The following is a 16,126-nucleotide window of genomic DNA, read 5'->3' on the forward strand; positions in this document are numbered from 1 at the left end:
GCATTAGCTAGAATTCTGTATATGTATTAAGCTATTTTTAAATATATTGTTTGACATTAAAGCAGTGAGACTTAAGGAATGCACTTGTTGTGTTACTTATGCTATTTTAAAAATATTTTTGATTTGATGTTTCCTGCTTATAAAAAAGAAGAAAAACAGCCTTCGTCTTAACATTTAAAACTTTATTTCCAAAATTTCTATACAACATATGAATGTTTTGCTTTTAACACTTCTTAAAAAAAGAGTCACACAAGCACGTTTTGTAGTTTTTACTTTGGAATTAAGTTAAAAACGTTCCCAGATTACATTGGAGAGAAAGCAAATGAAGTGTTTTTGATGAGGAAATGGTCTCAAGTTAAAATCAGTAGTTAGACTAAACACATAGAGTCATTTTCTCTGAATACAAATCAGATTTCTCTTGCAGCGATCATTCCATTGGCTTTGTCAACAAGATCTTGTTCATTTGAGCCCAATAAACTGCAGGGAAAAAAAACAGTCTCATGGCTGGCACAATATGGTGCAGAAAAAAAAAAAGGTCCGTCAAGACTTTGTCCTGGGTTCATCAGAATATGGAACATTTTCCAGCAGTAGACCTTCTCGCGGTCGCAGCACTATAAGATACAAAACAGTGAACAAAAAACATGGCATTTATATGAAACATTCTTTATAAGGAAACAATGAATTGTAACTTTTTTTTTCAAAATCTAGACGTTTTTTTGAACAAGTGACATTCTTATAAAAAAACTAGCTAAACCATAATAACTCACAAAGACGTTGCTCTCCAATATGCTCCACTTGTACCACAGATTCTCGAAGAACAATTTCCACATCTGAGCCCATTTTAATCATCTTAAAAAAATAAATAAAAAATATTTTTTATTGTTAAATACAAGTAATAATAATTGTAATAATCAAACAATTAATTTAGAAGTTGATATTCATTTATAACATTTAGAAACATTGAAGAGAAAAGAAGAAATTCAAGAAAGCAATTTTGCTTAAGAAACAATTTAACACTAAAACTACCCAGACAAAAAATACATAAAAAATAGACATAGTACCTTTAGAATGTTTTCTTCTGACGTTTCATTTTTGTTTTTCTTAAACTCTTCATTAATCTTTAACCTGGCAGCTTTCAAGAAAACAACAGTCATGATCACACATTTGTATGGCATGTTACTATAATGATCCATAGGTGTAATCTGGGGAGTAACTCACCTGTTAGTGCCCTTTCATCATCTTTAAATGCAGCCATTCTTGTTCTATGCAGCGCTTTAAATGTGTTTAGAACCTGTAAGCATGAGCAGTCAGCTATAAGGCAGTAACATACTGAAAATCCTGCAATTATCAGCATTCAACCACAAAAATCTGTCTATTTTATATTAAAATATATTTATATCTCATAAAATATCTTATATGTAGCGAAGTTACAAAAATACATTTACAAAATACTCCTCACCTTCAAACGAGTCCCCATCTTGACTTGTACTTCCGAAGGTTCTCGAACTGGCCAATCAGAAGGCACGTAAAAAGGAGGCACGCTTCCAACCAATCAGCGTCCGGCGTGATCCGACACTACTGCGTCTGCGCAGGCCTGGACTCCACTGCGCCAAGATGGCTGACGAAACGGAGAAGGCCCAGACTGCCCGTCCGGGTGGAGACACAATATTTGGGAAAATCGTTCGCAAAGAAATTCCAGTGAACTTACTCTATGAAGATGATCAGGTGCGCGTAACTGTTTGATCATATCGGTGCGCATTTTTATTAGCCACACGTGCAGCGCAGTCACCACTGCTAGCTTTGCTGCTGCAGAAGCTGTCTGGCAGTGGGCTTGCAGGAGTCTGCCAAAAAGTAAATAAACTAGAACGGAAAGCATGCTTGATTATATTTAACTTTAAATCAATGAATGCATTAAATAAAAAACGTATTTTTTGGGCAATTCGGGAGTTGTTGTGGTGGGTGTTACCGTGCACGTGCTGAATAACCGGTGTAGATAAAGTTACACTTATGGCAGATTATACGAGTGTATTTATAATCGACACACAATGACAAAAGCAGATCAATATTGACAAATATCTCTGATTTTGATTATTTTCAATATTTAGCCTTAGTTTTTAAAAATAAATTATTAAATAATAATATAACTTTCATTTTAAAGTCCTGTCTGAACAGATTATTTTCTTTTATTGAAAAAAAAAAACAAGACATGGCTTCACATCATAAACAAATTCTTGTTTTTTCTTAATTACAACAAAAATAAGGGAAGTTTTTAATTTATTATATATTGCTTTTATTGTTGGTTTCTTAAGGAACTTCAGTGATTCTAGGTTTAGATTGAATGCATTTGTAAATATTGTATATGTTAAATTTAGCAAGGCAAAAAATTAGGTCTGTGAAGAAATGCAGCTATAATAAATCTTGTGTCCTTATGCATCACAATGCTATTTTTACAGAATCATGAACATCCTTTACAGATCTTGTATCTCTTTTCTTTCAGTGTGTGGCCTTTCCTGACATTTCTCCTCAAGCTCCCACTCACATCCTGGTAGTTCCAAAAAAGCCAATAGTTCAGCTGTCTGCAGCCGAGGAGGATGATGCTGCAGTAAGTTTGACTGTTCTTCTTCTAAGCGTCATTATTCTGAGATTTGTTTCTGTTGGTGGCCACTAGAGGGAGCTATTTAATCTGGAAGCATTCTATTTAAAGGTCAGAGTCTTCATGTGTTCTCATGTTATTTATCTTCCATTCTCTTTCAGTTGTTAGGCCACATGTTGATAGTTGCAAAGAAGTGTGCTCAGGACGCAGGTCTGACTAAAGGCTACAGGATTGTCATCAACGACGGGCCCGATGGAGGCCAGTCCGTCTACCACATCCACATCCACATCCTGGGTGGACGCATGATGGGATGGCCACCAGGCTAACCTTCATCCTCCTCTGCAGAGCACTTAGTCATGTCAAAGTCTGTTGTCATGTACTATGAAATTTCGACTTTCAACCGTTCATTTGGTGAAACAATGCAAAACAAAAATGAATCAGTTTATTTGGGTTAATAAAGTTTACAACAACAGACTTTTACTTGTCATTCATTTTCTTCAGGTGTGCCTTTAAAAATTAAGATTTGTGTCAGAAAGGATGTCTGGCATAAAACTCTTTAGCTGAGAAGTGAACAACATTTAGGAGTTTAAACAAAGTAATAATCTAATATTAAAATAAAAGTTCTTTTAGGAAGAAAAAAAAAACGCTATAATTTGCTTTTAATGTGAAAATTTCCAATAATGCAATTTAAATCTCATTATTTTGTATCTTTAAGCTGAATTTTAGTTTGAAACTAGATATTTAGCATTACCTGCAGGAATGTTTGTATGAATGTTTTAAGTTGAATGTAGCTGCAAAACATGCTGAAGCTGATAGGTTAAATGCTGAAACTACTAGCTAAAAAGGCAGAAACTGAAAGTCAAATGCTAAAGCTGATATGTGAAAATGCTAAAGCTGAAAGATTGCTAAAATATTAGCTAAGTGTCAAATCAAAAAAAAAAAAAAAAATGGAAAAAAATGTCTAATTTGATCTAAACAGCTAGCATAATGCTAAAATATTAGCTAAACTCCAAATCAGCCTAAAAAATTGGAACTTGTCTGATTTTGCCAAAAAACAGCTAGCATAATGCTAATATATTAGCTAAACTCCAAATTAGTCTTAAAAAATGGAAAAATGTCTAATTTTGCAAAAACAGCTAGCATAATGCTAAAATATTAGCTAAACTCCAAATTAGCCTAAAAAAAATTGGAACTTGTCTGATTTTGCCAAATCAGCTAGCATGATGCTAATATATTAGCTAAACTCCAAATTAGCCTAAAAAAACTGGAGAAATATCTAAATTAGCCAAAAAACAGCTAGCATAATGCTAAGATATTAGCTAAATTCCAAATTAGCCAAAAAAAAAAAACTAGAAATATGTCTAAATTAGCCAAAAACAGCTAGAATGTTCCTAAAATAAAAGTTGTAAATTCAAAATTACTTTAAAACCCAGTGGTTGCTGAACATTTTAAAGTTTGAATGGTGTATCTAACTTAAAGTATGTGGAAGTTCACAAGTTTCAAAGTGCACAAAGTTTTTGAAGGATTTGAGAAATTTCTCATTTATTTCCTATCGGGCATATTTAGCTCAATATTTCAATTCTATAATGTTTATAAATACAGAAAGTACACGCAATAACTTGAGTTTTAGCACACAATTCATACACTATAATATTCAAATGTGAGTTTTAAGGATCTGTATGTTTGTGATGTGAACGTTTGCAAACAAAAAAGCAACAAATTCTCTTGACGACAACTGAAACGGCTCGTTTTATTACCAATAACGTGGATATTCAAATATAAAATGCATTAAAACATCCACAAAACAAAAATAAATAAAATGGTAAAATTTCTTTACAAAAATAGGAAAAACAAATGACAACACTGATCTGATGAAACAAAAAGAAAACATGTACCTAGCATTCACAGGCTTTCCTTAGAAACATGAGACAAAAATATTTAGAGGCTTCATTGACGGAGAATCACTTCAGACGTCTGAAATCAGGCGATAGCATCACCCGACGCAGACCGTTACTTCATTTTCCCCCAGCTTGATGTGCAACATGTTTGTGATAACCTTCATCAATAATGCCCTTACAGAGTGAATACGGGCACTTTGAGGCAAAAGAATAAACGTTGAATGAGAAGGGAACGAACACTTACTCTGGTACCTAAATCCACTAATTTCTAGAAACAAATACACCGTCTTTACGTAGTCTTACTCTAGTCTAGACACAGACTTCTGCAGAGAGGTTAGGAAATAATGTAGGCATCAAAGTTTAAGGGAAAATGGAGATTGGAGCTTCCTCCTGACTGGAAAAGAAGATTAGTATTTACACTGATCAATGAAAACGTATAAAGCGAAGGGTGAAAATAATAAAAAAAAACATTTTTTTTATCAATAAATCTTTTTGTAGGCTGCTTTGTTTCATGGCACCTTCATAAAAATGATTTTTAGCCGTTTTTGTGTACAAAAAAATACAAATCTGCTAAAGCAAATCCCTAAAAAGTTTAAAATTGTCTTATTAAACATTTAGCTTTAACAGTAAAATGAAAAAAAAAAAATAAAAACAGCCAATTAGGAACTTAAAAAATAACGTATAAAACAAAACAAATACAAACATAATTTTTCACTGTAACTTTAAAACTTCTCATGACTCAAAAAGAGATAAAAAGTCCTGTTTTTGGCTCCAAAACATGTTTTCTAGTGAGAAGCATCCCTGTAACCTGTACATGCTACTGCAGCAGGAGCACACAGGAAAAACTAAACATTTCAGGGCTTAAAGCATGTCAGTGGTTCCTTGATGACAGAACATTCTTTGCAGCATATCAATTATTGCAGTGGGTTTAAAATCAAAGCTTATGGTTTGACACTCTTGCATGGGGAGATCAGCTGCTACGGTTTTTCTTAAGGCATGTCCTTAGTGCAGGAAGGGTCCAGACACGTGAAGAAGGCAAAAAGAAGGATAGCAAGCATGAAAGAAGTTATCGTCAGTTTGTTAGGACCTATGGTGGCTGATATGTACAAGAAACAGTCGAGTATTGGAGAGTGACGCAAAGAAGTAATTATACTTGAGTAATAAAACTGTCAGAATGGCCGCTGTATTTTTTAAAAACATTTTTTTTCTTTTTTCAGGCTTGTTAGAAGTTTCCTGTAAAGGTGCTGCTCATTTCTGTGCGATCGCCTCCTCGCCGCTCGGTCGCATGCGGCTGAAGGGCAGTCCTCCGACTCCCGCTAAGCCCAAACCCGCGCAGACGCCTTGTGCGTTCACTTCAGAAGAAGAAGCTGGACCCTTGGAGGAGGCTGCTGAACTCCGAGGTCCACAAGAGATTTCTGGCAGAGGCTCTTTGGCTGGAGGGGCCGATCCCGGGCTGGTGGGGGACGTTTTAGCAGACGTCGGTCTGGTTGGAGTGGTCGGGGTGGTCAGGCCGAGGCTCGCCAGGGCGTCCAAAGTTCCGTCTGGATCTACCATCACGTCGATCACTGAGACGTGGAGAAGATCGGGAAAGTTTAGCGTTTGTGTCACATAAATGGTGCATCCAGACGTCTTTTTCCATTTTTAAGAAGCGGCTCAATACAAACCTTTTTAATGTAGCTTTTAGATAAACTTATCTGGTTATTTATTAAGATAAACAATACTGAAGATACTCTGATCCATGAAAAGAAAATATTTTATATTGTCATTTGCAAACTATGAAGTTTTATTCTTAAGACTTTACATTTTGTTTTCAATTCAATACATTTTGATCTCAAAGATGTGACTTTATTGCATCGTTTTGATCTGTGACGCATGAAAGGCGCTTTTTATGAATAAAGCTTCAGAAGTTGCGTTTCCATTGACTATGAAATTGTACAAATTGGATTTGTGATCATAAATAGAAACACGACAATATTGAAAAAACACATTTATCAAAAAAAAAAAACACGTTTTTGCACTTGGAGGAGGTGGTTTTTTGAAATTTTTCAAAACTGCAATGGAAACACTTTTATTCAAATTGAATGAGTCATGTGATCAATAACTGGACACCACAAGAGGTCCCACAGCATCACGCAGCTCATCAAAAGTTGACCGTGTCATGTGGAATTGTTGGATCCACATGATTTCCCAAAATCTCTTCATAAATCAGACGCCGACGTCTCCTTTGATAGATGATGATGAGCGCCAGTGCCGTAGCAAAAATGTGAATGTATCTGCTGTAAATCTAAAGTATTGTTCACATCAAGCGCCATGTTTTTAAATGACTTATTGCATGAGTTGGTTTGCGTTTATTCGCATAAATGAAAACATGGTAATTAGGAATTTGTGTTTTTTCTACATTTTAATAAATTTTTGTGCATCTGTGTAATGGAAACTTAGCTAATGATTGATAGTTTTTTAAGCAGAGCAGCAGTCGTTCATTAGAAAGTTGCCACAGAGTTGTGCAACCCCGCCTCTCTTCCCCTCCCCATAATGAGAGCCTGTTTCCTGCCCAGCAAATCAAACTGCGTTTTTTTTTTTGCTCCTGATTCACAACAATTGAATAAAGAAATACTCAAAAATGAAACTTTGAGCTGAATTTTCTTTACATATGTACTCAATCATCAAAAATAGAACATGTTAAAAAGACAGTTTTGATCAGCTAACCAATCACTTCAGCTAATATTTGTATATTAGTGCGTCCTCTGCTTACCTTGGAGTTGCTTCTCTACTCTTTTCAGCTCAAGGAAAATGGAGGAGATTTCCTGAAGAAACAAGAAAAAATAATGATGAAAAATCCAAGATTTTTTTGGACATTTGTTCAAGAATCTTTCGAAGGTTCACTACCTTGTTTGAGGTTTTAAGAAGTGGTACGTCACTTTCTGATTTCAGCTTACTCTCAATTTCTTCCCAGTTTCTGTCCTTATCCTTGAACAAAATCCTGGAGCAAGAAAACAGGATTTATGGATCACTTTTAAAAATAATTATAGTTTAGGGGATTGTAAAATCACTTTTTGTGTACTCACCTGATCTTTCCTGCTGTTTTGTCGACAGAGTGTCTGATCTTGGTTGAGAGCTGAGACACTGAATGTATGAGTAAGCTGTCCAACACCGCCTGAACACGACCAGAGAGAAATGATGTCAGATGGAAATCTAGTGGCACATCCTGAAAATTCTCATGGATTGGCCGCCTCACCTCCTCTCGATTCCAGGTGCGTCTCCTTAAGGCTCGGGGCTCTGCGCTGTCAGGAGCTTGCGGCCGATGCTCCACGGGTTTACCGTTGATCTCTGGCGCCTTCTTGGTGGAAATAACAGGTGGGATCTTCCTGAAGTTCAGACTCTCATCGAATACTCGATCCACCAGCTGATTGAAGACAAAAAGAGGATTAAACGACAAATGGATTTCATGTCATGAGAGGGCGGAGCATTCTGAAAAGCAAAGTTAAATGTAAAATGTAAAGCCAACTTAAAAGATAAAAGCGTACCAGATGTAATGGATGAATAGCTCTCGTAGCAAATAAAATTTTTCAAGCAGCGGAGTAGGAGGAATGATGAGATGAAGCAATGAGGCCGTGATAGAGGAAGAAAAATCGGGCACCTTCTTCATGCTCTCCTGTATGTCCGGCTGCACAGCACGTGCTGGGCCTACCTCTTCCCGGGTGTCGATGGCCGATCCCGGCGTGGTGGCCGCCGTGCTGACAGTGGTGCTGGGCGCCGTGCCAGACGAGCTGACCGAGTCAATCTCGCCTGCCACATCGTGGATCTCGCGGGCCAGGACAGCCAAGTCTTTAGCCAAGTCCTGGCTGATCCTGCGCACACAGGGGAATAACCTGTTAACCACCAGATAAAGTTCTTTAGACTCAGGACAATCACAAACGAACATGGTGGATGAAGGCGTCTATACCTGGCTATTTCCTCGCTGTGTGCCGTCCAGTCCCTGATGTACTCCTCCTGCTCCTTCATGCGGTACTTGATCCCCGCTCCGCCGGTTGCGGATGCCACTGCGCCCGAGCTGGTGGTGGAGCCGAGTCTGGAGCTGCGGTGAGGTACCAGGTGATGGGGCCGCGAGTGGGGTCGAGGTCCGTGCTTGGGGGAATTTCTGCTGGATCCAAACTCTTCCTCGGAGGTGGAGCCGTACTCCGGGGGCAAACGCCTCCACCGACTGCTGCTGGACACTGATTGGAGGAACACGAAAGAAAATATTTGAGTAAACGCTTTTACAAATTCAGGTAATAGTAATAAATGGGTTAGCACATGTGAGGTTATGCAAATTAGGCAGCCACTACAGCAGAGCAGTCATTGATTCTGCAAAGTGTCCCCCTTCAAACAAGATCTGTAATGTAAGAACCTCATGCTACGGTCACAAATACAAATGTTTCTGCGCAGCAGGGAGGCATCGGCAGAATCTTCAAGATTTCATCCCACCTCCCAATTTTAGAAAATCATTGGTGTGGTCATAAATGTAGACGGCAACACTCAGGCATCGGGGATGTCTCGATAGGAAAATATCAGCTGGACGATAGCAGCAGTTCTGACTGGACGATGGCCGTCCACATCAAGTGCCACCAGCTGTCTGGTAGCCCGGGGTTATGAAAAGGTGGACCGGTCATGCAACTCAGATTATATTTTTGTCAATTCACTAATTTTTAGACAACATGCCGTCCAAGACTGCACATTGATCTTTCTTCTTCATATTCTTCTTAGCATCAACCGGAATTTGTCAATACGTAGGTTTTGAAATTGCTGTGAAGCTATCGATGCCATCATGAGTTTGATGCATCATCAATGCTGTCTCCCCATTTGAACCCATGGTGGCCAGGACAGCCAGATTGATGTCTGAACATTGATGTCCCCAGATCATGTCAACAGCCCTGGCAAACAGACGGTGGCAGTGGGGTGGCTGGAGGGTGGCAGAAGGACGGCAGCACTGAGGCAGGAAGGTGGCAGTAGGACGGCAGCATGGGGGCAGGGAGGTGACAGTAGGATGGCAGCATGGAGGCAGGGAGGTGACAGTAGGATGACAGCATGGGGGCAGGGAGGTGACAGTAGGATGGCAGCATGGGGGCACGGAGGTGACAGTAGGATGGCAGCATGGGGGCAGGGAGGTGACAGTAGGATGGAAGCATGGGGGCAGGGAGGTGACAGTAGGATGACAGCATGGGGGCAGGGAGGTGGCAGTCTGAAATCGACTGATCATCATCAGACATTTTAGGGGACCTTGGAGACCCCTATATCAGTCAATTATGGTTCTTTTCTTCTTTTTTGTGATATTTGCATCTTAAATTTAAGAAGAATTAGCTTGTTTGACCATTCATGTGAACGTGTGAACAAAAAAACGTTTCTGAGCCATTTGTTCATGCTAACGATACATTTGGTTCTTCTACGCGAGTTTCTAAATTTGTTTTTTAAATAAATAGTATAACTGTGTATGGAAGTAGTATGCAATTTGCTTTGTGCGCTGCATATATATTCTTGTGTGCTGAGAATGTGCCAGCAGTGCGCGATTGTGCAAGGAAGGAGGAAAATTTGCCCTGGGCTACCGGTTGGCCAGACAGCCGCCGTCTACATTCATGACCACATCAACGATTTTCAGACAATTTGGGTGGCAGCAGCTATTTGTAATGATTCTGTCAATGCCGTCCCCGCAGATGTATATGTGACCATAGCTTTATCGATGTCATAAAATCGTCTGTTCACCGTAATATTTTTACTTCTTGTTAAAACTTTTGGCTCCAAGTGAGGTGTGTAAAAATGCCTGATTATAAATCCTGCCATGTTGCCACCTGCCAAATTTGCTGAAAAACTTAAAATTTAGGTTTATATGCAGTAAATGCAAGTTGGGACATGTGACTGTAATCTTAACTGTAACAGACATGATGTAAAAAAAAAAAAAGAATCTAGGTGCTTAAGCAGAAGCCGTCAATATAGGTAACAAGAGAAAGGAGGGAGGAAAAGGTCTGTGAGGGCAGAACTCACTTGTTTGTAGAAGTTGAATACTATTTTCTGCACATTATATAAATAAATAATAAAAAAATCAGTCCACAGGATTTCCTGGATTCTTTTCTTTCACTTTTATATCTCGTAAAGTGTTTCTATGATGAACATTACAGACAAAAATCAGCTCTGTAAGTGCAGAACCATTCATTCATTCATTCATCTTCCAGACCGCTTCCTCCCTTTCGGGGTCGCGGGGGTGCCGGAGCCTATCCCGGCCACTGAAGGGCGAAGGCGGGGTACACCCTGGACAGGTCGCCAGTCTGTCGCAGGGCAGTGCAGAACCAGTGACTGACAATTACTTTTTTGCCCCACCGAGTGTTTAACCTTCATTTCAGAAGCTTGCAAATCAATGATGTGAATGTGAACTTTAGGCAGCATATTGAAGTTAATGGGATTTATTTTATTTTCTTCTCAATTATGATAAAAATTAACATTCATGGGATGTTGTGGAACTCACCTGCCAAACAAAAACCTAAGACACTTGTTAGGTTTGTGTTAATGATTGAAAGAAAGCAAAGATAACATCACATCAAAACAGAAGCAGAAAAAGCGTTTCTGTTGTTAAAAGCTTTTTGTATCTACAGCCTAAGAAAGTATATGAAAGCTCTGAAAATGTCTGAAGAGAATAATGATGCTTCTCTTTTAAATTAGCCACAAACAGCTTTAATGATGAGACAAACTATGCTCTGCTGTTGTACAGGTGGAAACATGAGTGCTCTTCCATAAATTAGAAAGCAGGGATTTAAAGTTAAGAAGGCAAAACATGTTAGAGCCAGGTCATCACAGCTCAGCTTAACTTCTTAAAAATGTTTTAAAGTCATTTCCTGAAGCCAAGGGCTGGGTTTTAAAAACGCAAATCTGATTTTATCAGCTCAAATGGAACCTAAATTAAAAGATGTGACAAGGAATCCTAAAATCTATGGGTTGATTTTCCTCTACTGCGAATCTTTAAGACAAAAAACTGATTTACTGCTAATTTTTACAAGAGACAACAACTCAAATCTCTTGGGTAGCGAACATATCTCATGGATCACGACCAAATTTCGAGTTGCGACTCAAATGTCGTATGTAGAGACCAAATCTCGTGGGTTTTGAACCACAGCCGTGAGCTGTGACCTGCAAGCCGCCTCATCAAAGCTTTAATGCCATCTTTAGCAACAAAATGCACACTACTGAGAGCTAGGGGATAATATTATGGGATAAAATGAATCCACCATGTCAAAAGGTGCACCGATGTTCAATTTATGGTATAAATTGGATTAAAGCTTCGATGAGCCGGCTTGCGGATCCCAGCTCATGGTTGTTGGTCGCAACCCACGAGGTTTGGTCTCTAAATACAACATTTCAGTCGCAACCCGCAAGATTTGGTCATGATCCATGAGATTTGAGTTGCAACCCACGAGATTTGAGTTGCAACCCACGAGATTTGGTCTCAACCCACGAGATTTGGTCGCAAGCCACGAGATATGAGTCGCAACCCACGAGATCTGAGTAGGAACACAGGAGATTTGAGTCTGAACACACAAGATTTGATTATGACCCACGAGATCTGAGTCGCAACCCATGAAATTTGGTTGCTACCCATGAGATTTGGTCGCGATCCACACCATTTAAGTCGCAACCCACGAGGTTTGGTCGCGATCCACGAGATTTGGTCGCAACCCACGAGATTTATGTTGCAACCTACGAGATTTGGACGCGACCCATGAGATTTGTCACGACCCACAAGATTTGTGTTGCAACCCACAAGATTTGTGTTGCGACCTACGAGATTTGTACGCGACCTACAAGATTTGGACGCGACCCACGAGATTTGGTCACGACCCACGAGATTTGAGTCGCGATCCACAAGATTTTGTCGCAAGCCACGAGATATGAGTCGCAACTCACGAGATCTGAGTAGGAACACAGGAGATTTGAGTCTGAACACACAAGATTTGATTATGACCCACGAGATCTGAGTCGCAACCCATGAAATTTGGTTGCTACCCATGAGATTTGGTCGCGATCCACACCATTTGAGTCGCAACCCACGAGGTTTGGTCGCGATCCACAAGATTTGGACGCAACCCACAAGATTTGGTCACGACCCACGAGATTTGAGTCGAGACCCACGAGATTTGGTCACAACCCACAAGATTTGAGCCGCAGCTCACAGACGTGAGTCAGGTGAGCTACAGGAAGTAGGTCAGAGGTGTGTGTAGCACCCGCCCCTGCTGATTTTTACTGTAGTTAACGCTTTAAGAGTGCTATAAACAGTTTAAAATCACTAGTTATGGGAAAACGTTTTTTCATAGTTAAGAAAACTTGTTTGGACAAAAAAAAATCCTTATTAAATCAAATTAAGATTGAAAGACTTATTCTCAACACTTTCTCCCAGCCCTACTAACACTGCATCATGGGTAAATTTACAGTGCTGTGATCCGGGTCTGGCTTCACATGCACGCACACACCTCAGCATGAACACACCAAATGAACCTGCCAACAAGCATCTGACAAGTCTACAGTTCAGGTACAGTACCCATCAGCTCTTCCTCTGCATCAGCAGCTGCAGGTTCAGGCTGAAAGCTCTCTGGATGATGAGAACCAATGAATAAGTTCATCACAGCACAGTGTAGAGCTTTACGCACAGACACATGAAACATTAAAGGAAAGGTGACGGCGATGTTCTCACCTGTGGGTGAGCAGTATCCCGCTGTCGTGGTCTTACTCTTGGCCTCGTTCAGTTTGGAAACGCTGTTGGCTCTCATCCTGGGAGTCAGTCTGTTCTCTGAAGGTGCTGAGGAGCGCAGGCCGAGGCGTAGAGCGGTCTCAGCGGACAGGCGCGTTGAGGAGGTGGAGCTTCGCGTGGTTGTGCATTCGGAGTCGCTGCGAGCTGATATCGAGCCGAGTCGGTTTCTCCGCGGCTGAGCCAGCAAGTCGAGCCGTGACATTCCCTTCCGACCGCTCGGCGGCTTGGAGGTAGAGCTGGTGGTGGAGACCTCAGATGCCACGGAAACCCGGTCTGCATCGGCTAGATCTGTGTCGGATGTGTCGCCGAGCCGAGCGCGGCGAAGGAGGGAGGCCCTGGTGGGCCGTGGCTGAGGCAGGGAGGCCTGCTTGTTCAGGGAGGAGGTTGTGGCTGCCTGAAGAGTCCGGCTGGGTTTGGAAGAACCGCTTGCTGAGGTTTTACCAGTTCTGCTGTCAGCTTTAGAATAGAGAACATCTTCTGAGCCGCGTCGGAGTGCAGAGTGCCCCAAAGGTCCAGAATAGGTTTCCTGATCTGAAGAAAGGATGTCAGATATGGGGAAGGAAGAGGTCTGATCATCGTCAGTGAGATCTAGAGAAGGCTGCTGAGCTCTAGAGGATGTTGTGGACGCTTGAGTAGAGCGGCGGGCATCAGTTCGAGATGTTGCTTCAGCCGTTCGGCTCTTGGATTTCCTCTCCAAGCGTTCACGGGCGCTCGCGTTTAAGGTGCTGGTCTTGGATGAGGTGCTCATGTTGCTCTTCTCTCGGTGCATGCTGCTCAGAGAGCGCCTTTTCTGCATGCCGCCAGCTGCTGCTTTACCCTCCGCTTCTCCAGCGGCGTGACTGGCCGTGCTGGCCGTGTCCACGTCCGATTCAGGGGAGATGGAGTCGGTCCGAGACGGGAGTCCAGGAGCCTGAGCTTTGGTACTTTTCTGGCTCAGTTTGTTCTCATCCCTCAGTTTGGCCTCTAGAAAGGCCATGACGGCTTCAGTGTCCTTCAGCAGCGTTGCAGTGTCCATGCTGCCCACAGAGTCACTGCGCTCGCGTCCACTCGCGCCTCTGTTTATGCGAGGAATGAGCTCAGCGTTGACATTCGAGCTGGGCTTCTCAATGGTGAAGCTGCCCTGCCGGACAAGAGGTTTCCCACCCTTCTCTTCTTCTCCTCCTCCTTTCCTCTCCTCTGATCTCTTCCTTCTTTCCGTTCCACCCGAGCTTCGGTAAGGACTCTTGGATGGAGACGAGGCGGGACTCTGTTTACATTTACTGATCATCACCGTGTCCTCCATAGGAATCGGAGACTCGCCGTCTCCCTTGTTTTCTTTCTCCTGCGGCTCGGTGTCCTGCTTCTCCCCTATGTCAGATCTGGCAGCTTTTGAGCTGGATTTGGACTGGGGGTCATCCACGGGAAGCTGGGGGAGGGTCCTGCATTTACGTTCAGTCGAGCTGGAGGAAGATTCACCTTTGGTGAGGGCGGCTCCAGACTCAAAGGCTTCAGTTCCTAGACAAAGAACAAATGTTTATTGTTTTTTTTTCTCTCACAATGGAGGACAAGCATAAAAGACTTTAAGACTACAATTGTGTTTCTGAGTATTTCTTTATTCAAATCGTGATGGTTTAAAGCAGATGAAAACCAGTGGTTTGAAAAAGTTCTCGGATGTGACGGAGAACTAAAATGGATGGGCCAAAGTCTACAAAGTAGACAAATAGATCCAGTAATGTCTTTATGTTCTTTGTCTGAGCTGGTATCTGGCTCAAAACTGTCAGCTGGATAACTCAGATAGTACTAATGTTAGCTTTGGGTTGCGAGATCCTGTAAGCTAGCAGGACAGTGTAAACAAAGGAATGCTGGGATATCAAAGTACTTCTGCGTTAGCCGCCCAAAACCCAGAGGTAAATTTCTTAGAAACTCCTGCCGAGCTGCAGAAAATATGTCTTTAAAGGGTAACCAAACACTAAATAATTTTTTTTGTCTGTTGACCTCTATAAATGAAACTTTAAAAGTGCGGTCTCCTGGCACATTTTTGACTGTTTAAAATAAACTTGTTTAATTCCTTAAATGATAGTCTAAAATTGTCTGTGTGCTGCCTCCTAAAGGTTGAAACGAGGTATTACAGCTGAATTTTGTGATCCGTCAACTGGTGTGAATCACAGACGTTTCACGTCATGATCTGCTGCTCCAGTATAAAAGCCCCGCCCATCTTTGATTCTGTAGTAGTCGGTCGTTATCGTGTTAGCTTTAGCGTGGCTTGTAGGTGCTTTGCCTTCTATTGTCAAAAATCTACTGATAGAACTTTCCAGTGGATTCGGAAGTTAGACAAATGTGGTTGAACTACTTCCGGTATGATAGGATTTGCAATGAACATTTCACTCTGGATTGTTAGCTTAAAACATTATCCTTTATTTGCTTATGATGCTAGTGTCATTTTATCTCTGGGTGTCCTTCCTTCAAGTTCCTTCAAGTTTCTTCCAGTTAAATTTAAGACCTTTATAAGGCCATACATCTCAATTTTGCAGTACATTTCCCATTTTATTAACTTACTCAAAATTTCTGATAAAAACTAGCTTTTAATCAAGAGAGCTCTTCTTTTACTTTTTTTTTTTTCAAACCTGCGGTGGGCAATTAGCGTTTAGGTGCAAAAAAATGGTTTTCCCGATGTTTGCTTACATCATTTAATGAAAAATAATCTTAGTTGAACATTTTTAATTTCTGACATGAAATATGAAATGGAAAAGTTTCAAGCAGCACAATTTTTAAGGCTCAGATATCAAAATTCAAGACTTTTAAAGGCTTTTTAAGGTTTTATTTCCAAATTCGTAATTTCAACGCTTTTAGGACTTTTTAAGAACCAGTGGGAACCCAGCACCCCTCCCC

At 40.9% G+C, this 16,126-nt stretch overlaps 3 protein-coding genes across 13 annotated transcripts in view; 1 reads left to right on the plus strand and 2 right to left on the minus strand.

Moving 5' to 3' along the window:
* Positions 1 to 254: 254 nt before the first annotated feature.
* On the minus strand, positions 255 to 1,529 carry lyrm7 (LYR motif containing 7). Of its 2 annotated transcripts, XM_024298010.2 has the most exons (5): positions 1,460 to 1,529; positions 1,219 to 1,291; positions 1,062 to 1,132; positions 768 to 849; positions 255 to 611 (listed from the first exon to the last, which is right to left on the minus strand). In XM_024298010.2, exons 1-5 carry the CDS (start codon positions 1,475 to 1,477, stop codon positions 541 to 543), a joined length of 315 nt encoding a protein of 104 aa, XP_024153778.1. In that variant the 5' UTR covers positions 1,478 to 1,529; the 3' UTR covers positions 255 to 540. The 2 variants fall into 2 exon arrangements, with proteins under 2 accessions (XP_024153778.1, XP_036071327.1); XM_036215434.1 differs by lacking the exon at positions 1,460 to 1,529 and having other exon boundaries at positions 1,219 to 1,451.
* A 48-nt stretch (positions 1,530 to 1,577) lies between these two features.
* Positions 1,578 to 3,067, plus strand: hint1 (histidine triad nucleotide binding protein 1). The gene is made up of 3 exons (XM_024298009.2): positions 1,578 to 1,725; positions 2,498 to 2,602; positions 2,755 to 3,067. Exons 1-3 carry the CDS (start codon positions 1,615 to 1,617, stop codon positions 2,917 to 2,919), a joined length of 381 nt encoding a protein of 126 aa, XP_024153777.1. The 5' UTR covers positions 1,578 to 1,614; the 3' UTR covers positions 2,920 to 3,067.
* A 1,246-nt stretch (positions 3,068 to 4,313) lies between these two features.
* Positions 4,314 to 16,126, minus strand: part of cep170aa (centrosomal protein 170Aa) — a 44,982-nt gene continuing 33,169 nt past the window's right edge. For 2 of the 10 annotated variants that reach the window (XM_024296780.2, XM_024296779.2), the window contains exons 15-23: positions 13,202 to 14,752; positions 13,049 to 13,099; positions 8,435 to 8,705; positions 8,129 to 8,360; positions 7,727 to 7,894; positions 7,557 to 7,645; positions 7,378 to 7,471; positions 7,244 to 7,295; positions 4,314 to 6,056 (exon numbers count right to left, since the gene is read on the minus strand). In XM_024296780.2, the coding sequence (XP_024152548.1) occupies positions 5,740 to 6,056; positions 7,244 to 7,295; positions 7,378 to 7,471; positions 7,557 to 7,645; positions 7,727 to 7,894; positions 8,129 to 8,360; positions 8,435 to 8,705; positions 13,049 to 13,099; positions 13,202 to 14,752 (2,825 nt within the window). In that variant the 3' untranslated portion in view covers positions 4,314 to 5,739. Of the gene's footprint in view, positions 6,057 to 7,243; positions 7,296 to 7,377; positions 7,472 to 7,556; positions 7,646 to 7,726; positions 7,895 to 8,015; positions 8,361 to 8,434; positions 8,706 to 13,048; positions 13,100 to 13,201; positions 14,753 to 16,126 lie in introns of those variants that run through there. The other 8 variants (XM_024296788.2, XM_024296781.2, XM_024296787.2 and 5 more) reach the window with 6 other exon arrangements.

Source organism: Oryzias melastigma, linkage group LG15 (assembly GCF_002922805.2).
Source record: "Oryzias melastigma strain HK-1 linkage group LG15, ASM292280v2, whole genome shotgun sequence".
NCBI lineage: Eukaryota > Metazoa > Chordata > Actinopteri > Beloniformes > Adrianichthyidae > Oryzias > Oryzias melastigma.

Bases quoted from the DNA above. Each gene is read 5' to 3' on its own strand.
- hint1 (XM_024298009.2), top strand. From the start codon at position 1,615: ATGGCTGACGAAACGGAGAAGGCCCAGACTGCCCGTCCGGGTGGAGAC. The intron at 1,726-2,497 runs GTGCGCGTAACT...CTTTTCTTTCAG, and splicing joins TACTCTATGAAGATGATCAG to TGTGTGGCCTTTCCTGACAT. The intron at 2,603-2,754 runs GTAAGTTTGACT...ATTCTCTTTCAG, and splicing joins CCGAGGAGGATGATGCTGCA to TTGTTAGGCCACATGTTGAT.
- lyrm7 (XM_036215434.1), bottom strand. From the start codon at position 1,354: ATGCTGATAATTGCAGGATTTTCAGTATGTTACTGCCTTATAGCTGAC. The intron at 1,133-1,218 runs GTGAGTTACTCC...TTTTCTTGAAAG, and splicing joins TGATGAAAGGGCACTAACAG to CTGCCAGGTTAAAGATTAAT. The intron at 612-767 runs GTGAGTTATTAT...TGTATCTTATAG, and splicing joins TATTGGAGAGCAACGTCTTT to TGCTGCGACCGCGAGAAGGT.